The 14,719-nt window shown below is 44.7% G+C and overlaps 1 protein-coding gene, 1 long non-coding RNA gene and 1 pseudogene across 2 annotated transcripts; 1 reads left to right on the forward strand and 2 right to left on the reverse strand.

Moving 5' to 3' along the window:
• Positions 1 to 3,647: 3,647 nt before the first annotated feature.
• LOC120672826 lies at positions 3,648 to 9,860 on the reverse strand (annotated as a pseudogene).
• Positions 5,209 to 6,460, forward strand: LOC120676071. The gene is made up of 3 exons (XR_005675639.1): positions 5,209 to 5,675; positions 5,744 to 5,938; positions 6,088 to 6,460. It is a non-coding gene; the product is annotated as an uncharacterized LOC120676071 (long non-coding RNA).
• Positions 9,861 to 12,314: 2,454 nt separating the features above from the next.
• Positions 12,315 to 14,217, reverse strand: LOC120676070 (cytochrome P450 71A1-like). The gene is made up of 2 exons (XM_039957290.1): positions 13,273 to 14,217; positions 12,315 to 13,186 (listed from the first exon to the last, which is right to left on the reverse strand). The coding sequence occupies exons 1-2, from the start codon at positions 14,203 to 14,205 to the stop codon at positions 12,566 to 12,568; spliced, it is 1,554 nt and encodes a 517-aa protein (XP_039813224.1). The 5' UTR covers positions 14,206 to 14,217; the 3' UTR covers positions 12,315 to 12,565.
• Between the last annotated feature and the right edge of the window lie 502 nt (positions 14,218 to 14,719).

Below are 14,719 nucleotides of genomic sequence, written 5' to 3' on the forward strand. Positions count from 1 at the left end.
AAGGTTTACGGGCGGGGTTGTTGTACTTGTGATACCCCGTCTGTTTAGTGAAAATGGATAAGGCCGCGGTGTGTGGTAGTGGTGGTTAAGCGTTTGAACGTACTAACCACATGCCGAGAATATGGTAATCGGTAAGCTTAAGTATCTGATGGAACCGGCCGTGGAACATACTCCCCACTGTCTGGTCTTTGGTCACGCACGGGTGCAGGGCACCCTAGGGCGGTGGGCCTGTTTCATGCCCGGGGAAAGAGGGGAAAAGTCGCGTGGGTGATTGTATTCCCCATGCGTGTGTTTAGGTCTGCCTGGCCAGGTTAACAAATTCGATTCGAATCGTCCGTCTCTCACGGATATTGAGACTGCTTAACCCTTTTGCCACATAGAGTAAGAAGTGGAACAATGATGATGAGAAATATGATTGAATGATGAAAAATAATTGTTTTCACCATGCATGCTTTAGGGTAGATGCTAATGTAGAATGGTTAATCAAACTAGAACTTGAAAGCTAAAATCGGAAAATAAGGACTTACTCTTTATTGCTTTTCGGCAAAGACAAACCCCTCAAGTCAAAAGCCTTGCATGTCTAGTTAGAGGGCTAATTATATCCTAGTCGGGTAAGCCTTGCTGAGTATTAGTATACTCAGCCTTGTTTGTGGCTCCACTTTGTTTTCAGGTGATACTTTTGAAGATCACATAGCTAGTTTGACTTGGCCGTGTGTTTTACCGCCTGGTTGGTCGGTGGAGTGGGATACGACTCCGGCCAACGATGACAATGCCGAGTGATGTCATGTACGGGCTTCATCGTGACGTCATGTATCGTCGTTCAGAACTCGCTTTAATTCCGCTGCAGTGAACTCTGAACTGCTTTCAATTCGAACTTCTTTTACCTTACGGAGATTTCGAAACTAGTTTGTAAGAAGTAAGTAAAGACTCTGTAATGTAATGTACCTGTGAAATGTTGTACTCTCTGGACTCACCTTCGTGTGGGTTGCATGTAAGCTTTGGGTTCGATCGAAGCTCAGGTGGATTCTTCGGGACTTTACCCGACAGCACTGCCGAATTACTCCGTTTGAAGTGCGTGTTAGCCGGGATTATCTTTAAGATGATAGTTAGCGCACTTGAGCCGGATTAATTAGGGCGGTACTGCCACAGGATGTCCATTCCAGAAAATGTAGAAGTCCATTCTCCTAGTGAGATTCGTTCAAAGGGGAAGTGCAAGAGGATACAAGGCCATGCCGACAAGAAAAAGAAACAAGGTGCAGGTCCACGCAAATGCACAACATGCAAAGATGTTGGACATGATAGGCGTAATTGTCCAAAGAAAGATGCAGCCGCACCTTAAGTTCTGAAATTTATGTATTCTTTTTTTTAAGTCATGTTATAATTGTGCAAACTGGTTCTGTACACATATGTTTTTTTGGTTTTTATAAACCTGCAAATGATTAGGTTTCATGCAACCAGATTCTTGATATATGTTGTTTAATTCAGTTAAAGTAATAAGATTGTGTACAATCAAATGTCAGAACAGCTGTGTGAGTTTCATAGTTAACTCTCAAATCTGTAATGCTTATGGTTGAACCAAGCTGAACAAAAGTGAACCAAGTTAAGCAAAGCTGTAGAAGAACCTTCGGCATAACTGAACCAAGCTGAACCTTTGACATAATTGAACCCTTCAGCATAACTGAACCAAGCTGAAAAAAATCCAAGCAAGCAGCTAGCTGCCGCAGGCCTTCGCTGACGCTTCTGCTAGCACAACTAAACCAAACTTCGCTGAACTGATTAACGGCAGCGGCAGGTGCTGACCACTTTGCCGGCGACGGTAGCGTATTCACCGAGTAGACACCCCACGCCAACGCCGGCACAGCAGGGGCGGCGCGGCACGGGCAGATGCGCGCACCCCACATCAACGGCGAAAGCGGCAGGGGCGCATGAACACATTCAGTTGGTTGACGACCGGGTCAACTCGTCGATTGGTTGGCCGGCGGGCGGCGGCACGAAATTCACCGACGAGAGCATCACGGAGATGGGGATCCTCAGACCCTTTCCATCGTATATTGTAGTGTGGGGTGTTTTGTGAAAAAACGCTGCGGCTGGTGCGGGGTTTATTTTGCAAATTGACACGGCGTCGTCGGATGAGGAACCGAAGGCCCAGACGCGGTGGTTGCACGATTGCACGCAAGCACCGCTTGCACTGAAGTCGCTGCCACATTTGCCTCGCCGTGTGAGAGAAAATAAGCTGAAATAAGTCAAGTCGCACTGTTCATCGGATCAGCCGAACAGCCTACTGTCTTTGGGACCATCAGAAAACACGTACAGAAGCCGTCATCTGAATCATTGTACTATCTGGGCTTTGGACATCTAACTCTCTCTGTAAGACTACTGGTATATATTTCCGTTGGGAAAGGGCTGTGATTGTACTCATGTTGTGGTCATTTTGGCCCCTGATCAGCTTGTTCACAGGGATGCTGACAAAAGTCTGCTATGCCGCCTAAGGTGGCTGGAGAATGTACATTGAAATAATGAACATGATAATTTTTCAAAAAAAAAATGAACATGATACATCCAGATCGAGAGAGCAGGAGACAGTTTAACCATATATAGCAATGGGTTCGATCCAAGTATGATATGATCGCCCACGTATGATCGCCCATTACTGATTATATAATGACTATCTACTATCTTATTATTTAGTCAACAAACAGAGCCTCCACGTTCGCTCTCAAGGCTTAGAAATTATCACGCTAATCGGAGAAAAATAGAAAAATAAAAATTACCCACCACTGCCATTATGATAAAAATTAGCCTAAAATATCCCTATGCCTAATTAAAAATCACCCACCAATGCCATAATGGAAAATTAAATATAAAATACCAATTAGCTATGTATCAGTTACAAATATATACTATTAATAAAAACTAAAGCTAACAACAATCAATCAAAATAAAATGAAAATAAGAATAATTATATGCATAATATTATTAAAGTTCAACAAATCAAATTGTTATTACAGGTAGATCGTATTTGGATTGTTTTAACCAATAATAAGACATAATTTACGATAATAAACAAAGTGATGTATGGTAAAAAAAATACTATAGTATTTAAGTAAGGATACAACGACATGCGAATTTTTAAATTTTTAATGCTAGCCGCGCAAATGCGCGGGCTGTATGTCTAGTTACTTGGAATCAAGAATGTTGTCAAGCATCAAAATTTCGTGACAGAATTGAGATTTCTGCTGGGATTTACATATGTGTGGCATGTGGCGATTTGGTTTCACAGTTTTAGGTTTAGTCAATGCCAAGGTGGGGGTAGAAACAATACAATAGGCAACCAGTTCAGGACTCGGGAGGCTGGCCTCAAAGCACGGCGGATCTTTTCCTGGTGTGCTTGACTACCAAGAACCAAGAGCCAATTTTGCAGTGGGCCACTGCGCCCCCACCTCCATGTACCAGATCATAGCTTTGATTCAAGCAATATGTACTGGCGCAGCAAATGCAAGTAACATAGAGTACAGCTGACATCGTATCAGTTTAAGAACCATCATACATGCTACACAACGTCCAGCGAAACAAAATTATTTGTGAGCAACGAGTGGCCACTGACCACAGCAACCAACCCTTCGGCCATCTGTGCGGTTTGAGCAGAATTAGTAAGGCTTGAATTTCCTTGAGCCCTAAGCTCCTGTATCATTTTCCTGTCATGCTCAAACTTACTCTGCAACATTGCCAGTTCTGCACAAGAAACGCAACGTTGTATGTTGCCTCGACCTATCATGCGGTTTGACAAAAACAAAAACTAGTAGCTGGTTTGGGTAGATGCTGCCCACCCAACCAAAAACAAAAAAAACTAGTAGCTGGTTTGGGGTTTCTTAACCAGCTAGGGCCTCTTATTGGGCAAAATTTTTTTGACAAACTTTTACAACACTAATTAGGAGTATTTAAATATAGACTAATTATAAAACTAATTACACGGATGAACGGGAAATCGCGAGGCAATCTATTAAACCTAATTAATCCATCATTAGATATTGTTTACTGTAGGCTTGTAGCACAACATTGTCTAATTATTGCATAATTAGGTTCATTAGATTCGTTTCGCGATTTTACCTGGGGGTTATGGAATGTGTTTTGTCAGTTATCCACATTTAATACTTCTAATTAGTGGTCAAACGTTCGAAGTTACTGTAGTGTAGGAAAAAATTTGGGAACTAAACAAGCCCTTAATTACACCACGTGCATGTAAAAAGTGAATAAACTTTTCATTTGACAAAGTCCAAGCTATAAGACAAAATGAATCTTGATTCGTGATTCTAACCAAACTGAAGACGAAAAATGGTAAACTTCTTATATTCCCCAAAACAAGAACAGATAATTCCAAGCTGAAAGGTACCCATATTGTAATAGCAAACAATTTCATGCTGTGCCTAGAACATAATCTTGGTTCCATCATGTGTCGTAACCACTGAGTAGTTAAAAAATGAGTATAGTCATGTTAAGAAGTGACGACGTACCACTTAGGTGGGCTTCTCGTTTCTGAAATATGTAGAAGTTCATATAAACTTCCTTGGGTTTCTTTTTAGCCATTTTCTCTTGCATTGCAACAAGAGATACAGAGCAAACAGCTGTTCCACTTTCAGTATCTGTGGTCTCTTTCCGACCCTTGTGATGCACCACAACTGTCCATCCATCTTCTGCCGCACGAGCTTCCCTTTCTTTCCTCTCCTGAAACAATCAAATAGGTCAGGAAGCAAATAAATTGTACATTTTGGGGGTAGCAAAAGTGTGGTTCCATCCATCATTCATAAGCAGTCTACCACTATGTTAAACATATTGCAAAGCAGATGTTGGCATTATGACTGGAAACACATCAACTTAGGGAATATTGGAAGAAATTTGTTATAAGTATCATAATATTTGTTTGAGTATGTGCTGACACATATACTTCAAAATTAAGTTTGGGGAAGAAACTTGTTACTCGGCAATAACGGTGTACTTTTCTCTGTCAGATGATATTATACTCACCTTCTCCTGTTGTTCTTCATGAGCAACTATAAACTCATCTATTCTTTCCTGCAAAACCTTCAAGCCAGGTCTCTTTTGTGAGCCCTTTTACAATACTTGGAATGACTCCTAACGTTTTCCAATACCCCTCAACACCTACCCATAATATTAATTTTAATTATTGAAGGATAGAATAGTAATTAGGATACCTCAATCCCCACTATCCCCACCACCTCCGCGTCCGCCACGCCGTCGCCTCTGCCCCTCTCCCCATCGCCACCTCCGCGTCGTCCTTGCCCTCTCCCTCGACGCCGGCTCTGCCGCGCCGTGCCGCCCTCACCGCGGCGCCGTCGCCCTCACCCCCGTCGTTGCCTTTCGCCGCGCCCTTGTCCTCCTGCCTGCCGGTTACCCCCGCCTGTTTGCCCCGTCGCCGCTTTGTGGCTCGCCGTCGGCCGCCTGCGCTCGTCGACCTGGGGCTCGCCGCCCCCCTCCCCGCGCGGACCGGCCCAGAGTTCGCGGCTCGCGCAGGCCGGCAGGCTCGCAGCCACAGGGGCCAGCCGGGTAGCAGGCTCCAGCCGCGCCAGCCACCTGCCGTGCGCGGCGCGCCCACGCCGCGCAGCGCGCAGGCCGCAGGGGCACCACCGCGCTACGCAGGCTGCAGGCACATGTTCATGGTTAATACTCATCCTGTTCTGCATGTTCAATATTCGTTCAATTGATAGTAACACTGTACTGCTCCCAGGTATGCGATCAACCACATCCCTTGCATGTCAAGAACATGGTGAAAAAATGTGCTTGATGGAAAGTTTGACGAGGCCTGCTCTGCACTAAAGCAATTTATGATTTGGGATACTCTCCTACTGACATTATCACTACTCTCTTCCGAGTTGTCAAGAACTATGACATGGCTGAATATTTGAATATGAAAATGCTCAAGGTAATTTCACAACCTTGTGAATTTTTTATTAGAAGAAACAAGTAGAATGGATCTGGATCCTGCTGTGTTACAGCCTTGGGACTTTTGAAGATACAATTGATTTCTCCTCTGTTGAACAAAGTATTATGTTTGTTTGCACATGAAACAAGATTTGCACATATGAGAATCTGCACATGAAACAAGATTTGCACATATGAGAATCTGCGATGGAGTTGGGTCATTCCTTCAGCTTTCTGGCCACTTGCAAAGTTTGCGCTGGTGAGAGAAACTACAACAGCTCCTTGAACAAATCATGTTGCCGGTGGTAATAGGGTATGTCGAGCTATGCTGACATGGTAACTTAGTTATTTCTGTTAACACTACTGGCGTGCATGTCTTGTGACTACAGCCGTCATGTATCTCAGTCTGTAAGATAGTACCTTATAAGTGAACAACTATCGGTCTATCATGCTTATCCAGTGTGAAACATTCAGCTGCGTGCATCCATCCTTGTTTGCACAGATTGTTTGCTGCTGTCTCAAATATTGTTTTTGCCATCTCACGAGCTCTGGCGCTCTGCTGTTGTTCTAGTACCTAATACCGTAATCAAGAAAACAATGGTAGCATTTTGCAGATATCTTTGGTTCGGGGTTACACAGACATGAACCCGCGAGGTCTGCACATGAATGGGTATGAAAACTGAGAGCATCCAGCAGCTCAACAGCCATACCCAGCTAGAAGTTCAGTAAGAACGCGCCTATGTTCATCAGTTTTTATGAGTGGTTCTACTAGTGCAAGGAGCGATTTACAACAGGGGTGTCTATAGGCAGTCCTGCTTCTCAAAAGAATAAAGAAAGGAATAATCTTCTGAAAATGTTGCCGGCATGACCTCATAATGTTGCATTCAGTTCATGACACAAAACGAGATGTTTTTCTTAAAAGAAGCACAAAACGAGATGGTGACTAGAAAAGTTCAGTGCAGACCCTTCATCAGTAAACAAATGATATAGACATATGAGTTCACGACTCAAAGCTATAGTTCAGAAAACATTGGCTAAAATATCAGGTATGTCCGGATTCAGGAGCAAGTACAGACTACAGAATAAACCAGCAACATCAATTATTGTTATTACTCAACAGAGATGAAAATGGTAGCTGCAACCAATGTCACTGCAAAAACCATTATCCCATCCAGACGACAATAGAGATGAAGATGGTAACTGTAGCTGAAACCGAAAGGCTAAAACAAAGTGCTTCCCGTCAGGATAATGCCTCCAACCAAAATAGAAGAAAACACTAGAGTTCCGAGTCTTCTGAAACTATCCCAATGAAGAAACGACAGTCAATTCTCATGTCATTGCATCCGGAGAGATGAATCACCAAGTTGTTGTCCGTAGTCCTGCTTTCAGATGCCTCTACGGTACGGGTACGACTGCATTCACCTCTGGGTGTCGCGTGTCCGCAACAACTAGATTATCAAAGTTAACAATATCAGTTTGGCAGAATGTCATGGATGATGTTACCGTTTAGCAGTTCCATAATCTATCATACATATTTTAATTGCAAAAAAAAAGTTTCCATGCAGCTGAAAAAGAGAGAGAAACAATCAGTAGAAAGATTACCACAGTTGGCTGACAAGTGAAACAACTGAAATTTCTAAATACTGTTTCAGATTACTCCTAAGCAAAGTTACCATTTCCTCAAGAACAATTGGTATATAGTTAACTAAAAATAAGTACCTAAGAATTTGATTGTATGATTAGATGTGTTACAAAGAATGCAAAATTCAGTATCTGAATTCTGTCGTCATCAGTATGATATTATGATCTACTGAACATACCATATATCAACTATTTAACTTATTTCTTGCAGGACATTCAAAATTAAAATTCAAAACTACAAAAGTGTTAGAAACAATGAGCTTTCATTCATAATCAGAAGAGGAGCAAATCAGATAAACAAGTCCTTGAGAGACCACTGAGAAAACTGCAAACTCACCTGGTCACGCGATGGGGAGAACGTGGTCCAAGGGGTCTTGACCGCGAGGCAGGTCGATGACCAGAGGGGTCATCCGTGCACCGGGGCCGGCGCGCATGTACTGCGTGATGTTGAGTTCGTTGACACAGAACGCCAACGGGACATCCGCCGCCTGTCTGCAGGCGAGGTGCGGTGGCGTGGGATCGATGAGGTGGCGGATCTTATCGTAGTAGATGTCGACGGCAAGGACGACATGGTGTGTCTCGACCATGAGCTTCTCGCAGAGGTGTGAGCCGATGAAGCCGTCGGCGCCAATTATGCAGATGGTGAGGGGCGCGGCGGGGTTGCCGTCAAGATCCAGGTGGTCAGCCGCCGGCGAGGACGAGGGCGACAGGGAGGTGCGAATCGCCGCACCGGCGAACCCTAACAAGATGAATATGATGATCTTTTTCTTTAAGACAAATATTCATCTCACTATAGTAGTTAAATCATACACCCTAACTATACTATTCAAAATATTTTTTGTATAATTGTAAATTTATTATGATACCCTTGATTGAAAAACACTACGGAAAAGGAATTGCCATGAATTTATAATCCTCTTAACTTTGAAGGCATTGGGAGGCGTTGGAAGGCACTACGACATATATGAGCCCACCGACCATAAACACATCTAACGCCTCCCGACGCCTCTTTATTGACGCCTCTCAATACTTCCCTCACGTTTGGCCAACGAATCATAGATAAATGAAACGCCTCCCGACGCCTCTCCAAGATCCATTATGTCAAGATATCACATATACGATTTTAATACTTTGGTGCATCAAATTGCAAATCCCAACATGAAAGGAGAGTAGAAAATGAGAAATTTATAGGTGCGAAACATCAATTAATAAGAAACCCGCAGGTCTGCAAGACTGCAACATATAAGGCAGACTTTAAAACCTATTGCATTGCAGGAATCAACTAGATAGACTAATAAAATATTTGGATTCATAGGTCAGTTTTCTATACAAATTGGCTGCTAAAATGAATTTCGTGTGTCATCCTAAGAGGAATTAAAATTAAAATTATACAATAGTACAATCACATATATAGTCTTTCTACTCCCCACACCATCACAAGGTGTTTGAGTTACTTTGAAATTTATATCCCTGTGAGTAGATTTGTCTCTAGAAGTACTTTGATGAATTATAAATTGACTGGTTCCTAAATTATAATATCACTATAGATATAGTCATCAAATTTGCTTTTGGAGATTACGTTGGAGATTACATTGATGTCGATTGCTTTTGGAGTTCATTGGATATGTTACATTTTAATGATCAAACCATTAAACAAACTTCATGAAGACTAGAAAAATGGTATCTCAAAGATCAAAACTCAAAAGAAACATATTACTTTTCACTTCTCTGGAACAGTCTTCATCAACCAATGGAATCTCATCAGCATTTGTGGTATCAACTTCAACATGCTTCTCCATGTTGTTGTCTTTGCTTGATGCATGCTTATTTGTCTTGGTCTTACCGGACCTTTTAAGTTCCTCTGCATTCAATAAACGGATATGCCCCAAAAAGTATAAATATAAATTTATGCAACACAGTTAACTGATACTTCAGAACAACTTTAATTAGGAAATATATATATAAAGCCATACTAGGCTTACTTTTCTGTCTCCTCTTTGGTTTCTCAGGCCCGTCATTATCCATATCTTTACTCTGTGTTGCAAGTTGGTTGACATTAGCTGCATAAAATACATGCATATTAGATGTTAAGTAAAATTAATTGGAGAAAGAACTATATACATAATATATTGCACGATATCACTACATAAAACTGTTTTATGAACATCGAGAAGATATCAAAGTCATAAATTGGTTAAAAAAACTTTCTACACCCAATAAGCAATCTTACCACTTTGAGTTTCCTCAAATTTTATTTTCGTACAGAATTTCTTCTGCGTCATTAATTCCAGCATAGCTCTTCCCTCCTTTTACCTTCCTTTTATTCTTCTTCTTCAGCTTAGATGCTCCAACATCATTACTACTGAACTCTCATATACCTTGACAGAACTACTACTTTCCATTAGCTTCCTTCTTCTTCTTCTCCTTCGTCTTCTTCTTCTTCTCCTCCTCCTCCTTCTTCTTCTTCTCCTCCTCCTCCTCCTCCTCCTCCTCTTTCTTCTGCTCCTCCTCCTTCTGCTCCTCCTTCTTCTTCTCCTCCTTCTTCGGCGTTGCATAATCTTTACTGTCTGACAGTGATTCCACCACATCAGCCCTGGCATGGCTTACTTTGGCATGCTTATTTTTCTTCTTCTATTTCATCAATGCAATTTTCTTCCTCCGTGCTAATTCTTTACCCGGCATTCAAAGACGAAGGTGGAAAACATTATCTTAGACAAATGTAACTCTGTCTGATACTTTAGCAAGAAAAAACTTGGTAAATGTATCCAGGGCATAGCGAACAACTTGAGAACTATTACATAGAACGAAGCCAATAATAATCCAGAGCACGAGATGGTTTTTACGTTAGCTGCTTTAGGCACACAAGATGCTAGTGATAAACTATCATCAAGTGCAGCAAAAAAAAATCATCAATCAGGTAATGTAAAATTAATCTTCCTCTTTCTGTAAGATTACTGGATATGTTTGTGCAACGGGAGGTAGCGGCCCATGGTCCTGGAGCCATCGGATCGTGCCACCCATGGTTGCCCAGATGGGGTCTTAGCCAGAAAGACAGATGGATGTGGCACCATGAACCAAAAGCGCTAGCACACGCACCCACCAATGAATGCACCTTTTGTTGGGGCCCTTTTTTTGGCGTACCCCTCCCGGCGAGTCTGGTTGGTATGGGTCAACAAGCATTTAAACAAGGACGCAATGGTGGGAAATTTTCACAAACGGTGCGCGCGGCGTGTAAAGGCATCCACTATTTCCTATGTGCTTTTTTATTACAATCGCGATGCAGCACCCTAGGAAAGAACATGTAATGTGACGATATACATGCAACATACAAACAACAGGGCCCATAAAAGTGAATGACATGCAACATACAAACAACAGGGCCATAAAAGTGAATGACATGCAACATACAAACAACAGGGCCATAAAAGTGAATGACATGCAAAATAAAGGCGATGCAGCACCCTAGGAAAGAACCTGTAACATGATGACGTGCATGCAATATACAAACAACAGGCCCATAAAAGTGAATGACATGCAACAGAAAGACGGTGAAGCACCCTAGGGCTGTGTTTAGTTCCCATGGAAAATATTGTAGCGCTGAAAAAACATTGTAGCACACTGTAGCACTTTTCGTTTGCTTGTGGTAAATATTGTCCTACCATGACCTAACTAGGCTCAAAATATTCGTCTCGCAACTTACATCAAAACTATGCAATTAGTTTTTTTATTTACCTACATTTAGTACTCCATGCATGGGTCGCTTGCTATATTTAATGTTTCGATGTGATTTCGATGTGATGGAAAGTTTGGAGGAGTTTGGGGATCTAAACACACCCTAGGAAAGAACCTGTAATGTGATGACGTGCATGCAACAAACAAACAACAGGGCCCATAAAAGTGAATGACATGCAACATACAAACAACACGGCCATAAAAGTGACTGATATGAAAAATAATGACGGTGCAGCACCCTAGAAAAGAACATGTAACATGATGACATGCATGCAACATACAAATAAGAGGGCCTATAAAAGTGGACGACATGCAACATAAAGGCGGCACAACATCCTAGGAAAGAACATGTACCGTGATGACGTGCATGCAACAAACAAACAATAGCGCCGTGTTTGGTTAGGAATTGATGGAACTTTTTCCACCTTTGACCACTAATTAGAAGTATTAAATAAAGTCTAATTATAATATCACCTCCACAACCCCCGTGTAAATCGCGAGACAAATCTAATGAGGCCTTTGACCGCACGAGTAGAGGTTGGTTACTGTAGCATCACTGTAGCAAACCATTAATTAATTATCGTCATTAGATTGGTCTCGAAAAGTTATACCCATCTCTGAAAATTTTTTACAAATAGACCTCATTTAGTACTCCATGCGGTCATTCGTCTTTTTGTGTAATTTTGATTTGACGTCTAACCAAACACGACCCAGGTCCCAAAAGTGAATGACATGCAACATAAAAGCGGTGCAGCACCCTAGAAAAGAACCTGTAACGTAATTCACATTTAATTTTTAAGTACGAAAAGCAGGGGCGGATGCGGCGTCTGCCCCTAAAAATACTATTTCACCCGCTCTTACAAACCTTTTATGCAGTAGTGGCAAGCATTGAACAGCTTGTTCACAAATCACAGGGATGCTGACAAAAGTCTGCTATGCCGCCTAAGGTGCGTGGCTGAAATAATGACCATCCAGATCCGAAAGAACAGGAGACAATTTAACCATAGCAATGGGTTCGCGGTCCACGTATGATATGATCGTCCATTACTGATTATATATTGATAATTGATACGTACGTTGTGCGTAGCATCATCATCTTACAAGTAGCGATCGAGCTATATAGATAGACTAGAAAGCCATCATCAGCTAGCCGTCGATCGAAGCTGGCTGTTATGCATATATGGTTATTGATAGAGAGAACGAGACCAGAGTACTGATCACTGATGAGCTTGCCATGCGCATCGTATGCACTCGATCAGGGAGACCATGGCTTAGCAACCAAATGCAGCGTCGCCTTGAGCCGCACGGACAGCCCGTTCATCTCGTCCATCTCCAGCTTGGACGGCCCGCCGGCCGGCAGCTCCCAGTCGAAGTGGTAGAGCAGGCTCGCCAGCGCCAGCTCCATGGACGGCACGGCGAACCCGACCCCGGGGCACCCTCGCCTCCCGCCGCCGAACGGCACGAACCTGAAGTCCTGCGCGGACATCATGTAGTCCGTCGTCAGGTCGTCGCCGGCGAACCGCTCCGGCACGAACTCGTCCGCGCGCTCCCACGCGGCGGGGTCGCGCGCGATGGCCCAGGCGTTCACGATGACCCGGGTGCGCGCCGGAACACGGTAGCCGAGCAGCTGGGTGTCCTCCGTCGTCGCGTGGGGCAGCAGCAGCGGCAGCGGCGCGTGCAGCCGGAGCGTCTCCTTGATCACGTGCTTGAGGTAGCGCAGCTTCTCCAGGTGCTCCTCGGCGACGTGGTCGCCGCCGCCGACGGCCGCGCGGATCTCGTCCTGGACCCGGCGCATCTCGTGCGGGTGGTTGATGAGCTCCGCCATGGCCCATACCATCGTGGTGTAGGTCGTGTCGGTGGCGGCGGTGAACATGAGCTGGATCGATCGGAGTATGTACAATCCAGAGATGATCGTTTCTGGCACAAGGAATTGAATTGAAGGATCACTCACTCGTCACGTACCAGGATCATGGCCTTGATGGCTTCGTTGTCAAACGGGACTCCACCGCCGGCGCCGGCGCCGGCGTGCTCCTCCGCTTCGTTCACGTCCAGCAGCACGTCCACAAAGTCCCGGTGGCTGTCTCCCTCCCGCCGGCGGCCACGGCGCCTCCGCCGGTGATCGGCGATGACCCGCTCCAGCAAGGCGCCCATCGCCTCGGACGTGCGCTTCGCCTTGGCCTCCAGCCCCATGAGCGTGTCGACCCACGCCAGCCACGGCACGAACTCCCCCAGGGTCGCCATCCCGAGCAGCTCCTCGAAGTCGCTGAACAGCTTCGCGAGCTTCTCGCCGCCGTCGAGCTCGTAGCTCCCGTCGTCGCCGAACACGGCTCGGGAGATGACGCCGTTGGTGTAGGAGATGAAGACGGCGTTGAGGTTCACGGCGGCGGCAGCGCGGCGGACGCGCCCGGCCATGGCGGCGGCCTCCTGCTCCCGGATGTGCCGGAAGGAGCGGACGCGGCGCTGGCTGAGGAGGTGGAGCACGCTGACGCGGCGCGACTGGCGCCAGAGCTCGCCGTAGGGGGCGAAGGCCATGTCGTAGTCGGAGAGGAGGCGCTCCGCCATGCGCACCCTTGGGCGGCTCGCGAAGGCCAGGTCGTGGGTCTTCATGACCTCCTGCGCCGCGGCCGCCGAGGAGGCCACCACGGTGGGCACGCGGCCCATGTGCAGGAGCATGACCGGGCCGTGCTTGGCGGCCATCGCTTGGAGCTTACGATGCGGTAGGGAGCCAAGAAGGGGCAGGTGGCCGAGGAGGGGAAGCCCCGGCGGCGATGGAGGCAGTCGCCGGCCATCCCCGCTGGACGGAGAACCACCACCCTTCCCCTTCCTGCTGAAGAGGAGGAGCAGGGAGAGGAGAGCAACGAAAAGCAGGGCAGCAAACGGCGAGACGTCGTCCATGTTTGCACTGCACTGCCCTGCCCTCCGTTCAACGCATCATCCATTTATAGCGTGCCACCTCTTTAGCGGATTTCAAGGCTATCAATGATGATACGTACTCTCTCTATGTTGGTAGAGAAAGTTGTTTTGAATTTATCTAAAGTTAAATATTTTAAATTTAACTATAAATAATTTTTTTATTGAGTTTGAAAATACAAAAGTGATGTAAATAGATTTATCTTAAAATGTAGTTTCGTAAAAGTATGTATTAACTATACTTTATAAATTATTTATAGTAAAAAAATAGCGGCTAAAGTTGTTTTTGAGACCGTATCAATATTGAAACGATTTTCTTATAATAATATTTTGAATTACTTTTGAGAATATTAGGGCTCATGCCTGCAATTAAAAGACAAGTCACAGCGCAGTTCCGGGGACTCAGCCCACATTTCTTTTATGAAAGCTAAGCCCAAAAAGACTGGATTCAACTCAACTCTGAAAACAGACACAACAAGAGCCAAAAGAAACGCCACAA

Source organism: Panicum virgatum, chromosome 5N (genome assembly GCF_016808335.1).
Source record: "Panicum virgatum strain AP13 chromosome 5N, P.virgatum_v5, whole genome shotgun sequence".
Taxonomy (NCBI): domain Eukaryota; kingdom Viridiplantae; phylum Streptophyta; class Magnoliopsida; order Poales; family Poaceae; genus Panicum; species Panicum virgatum.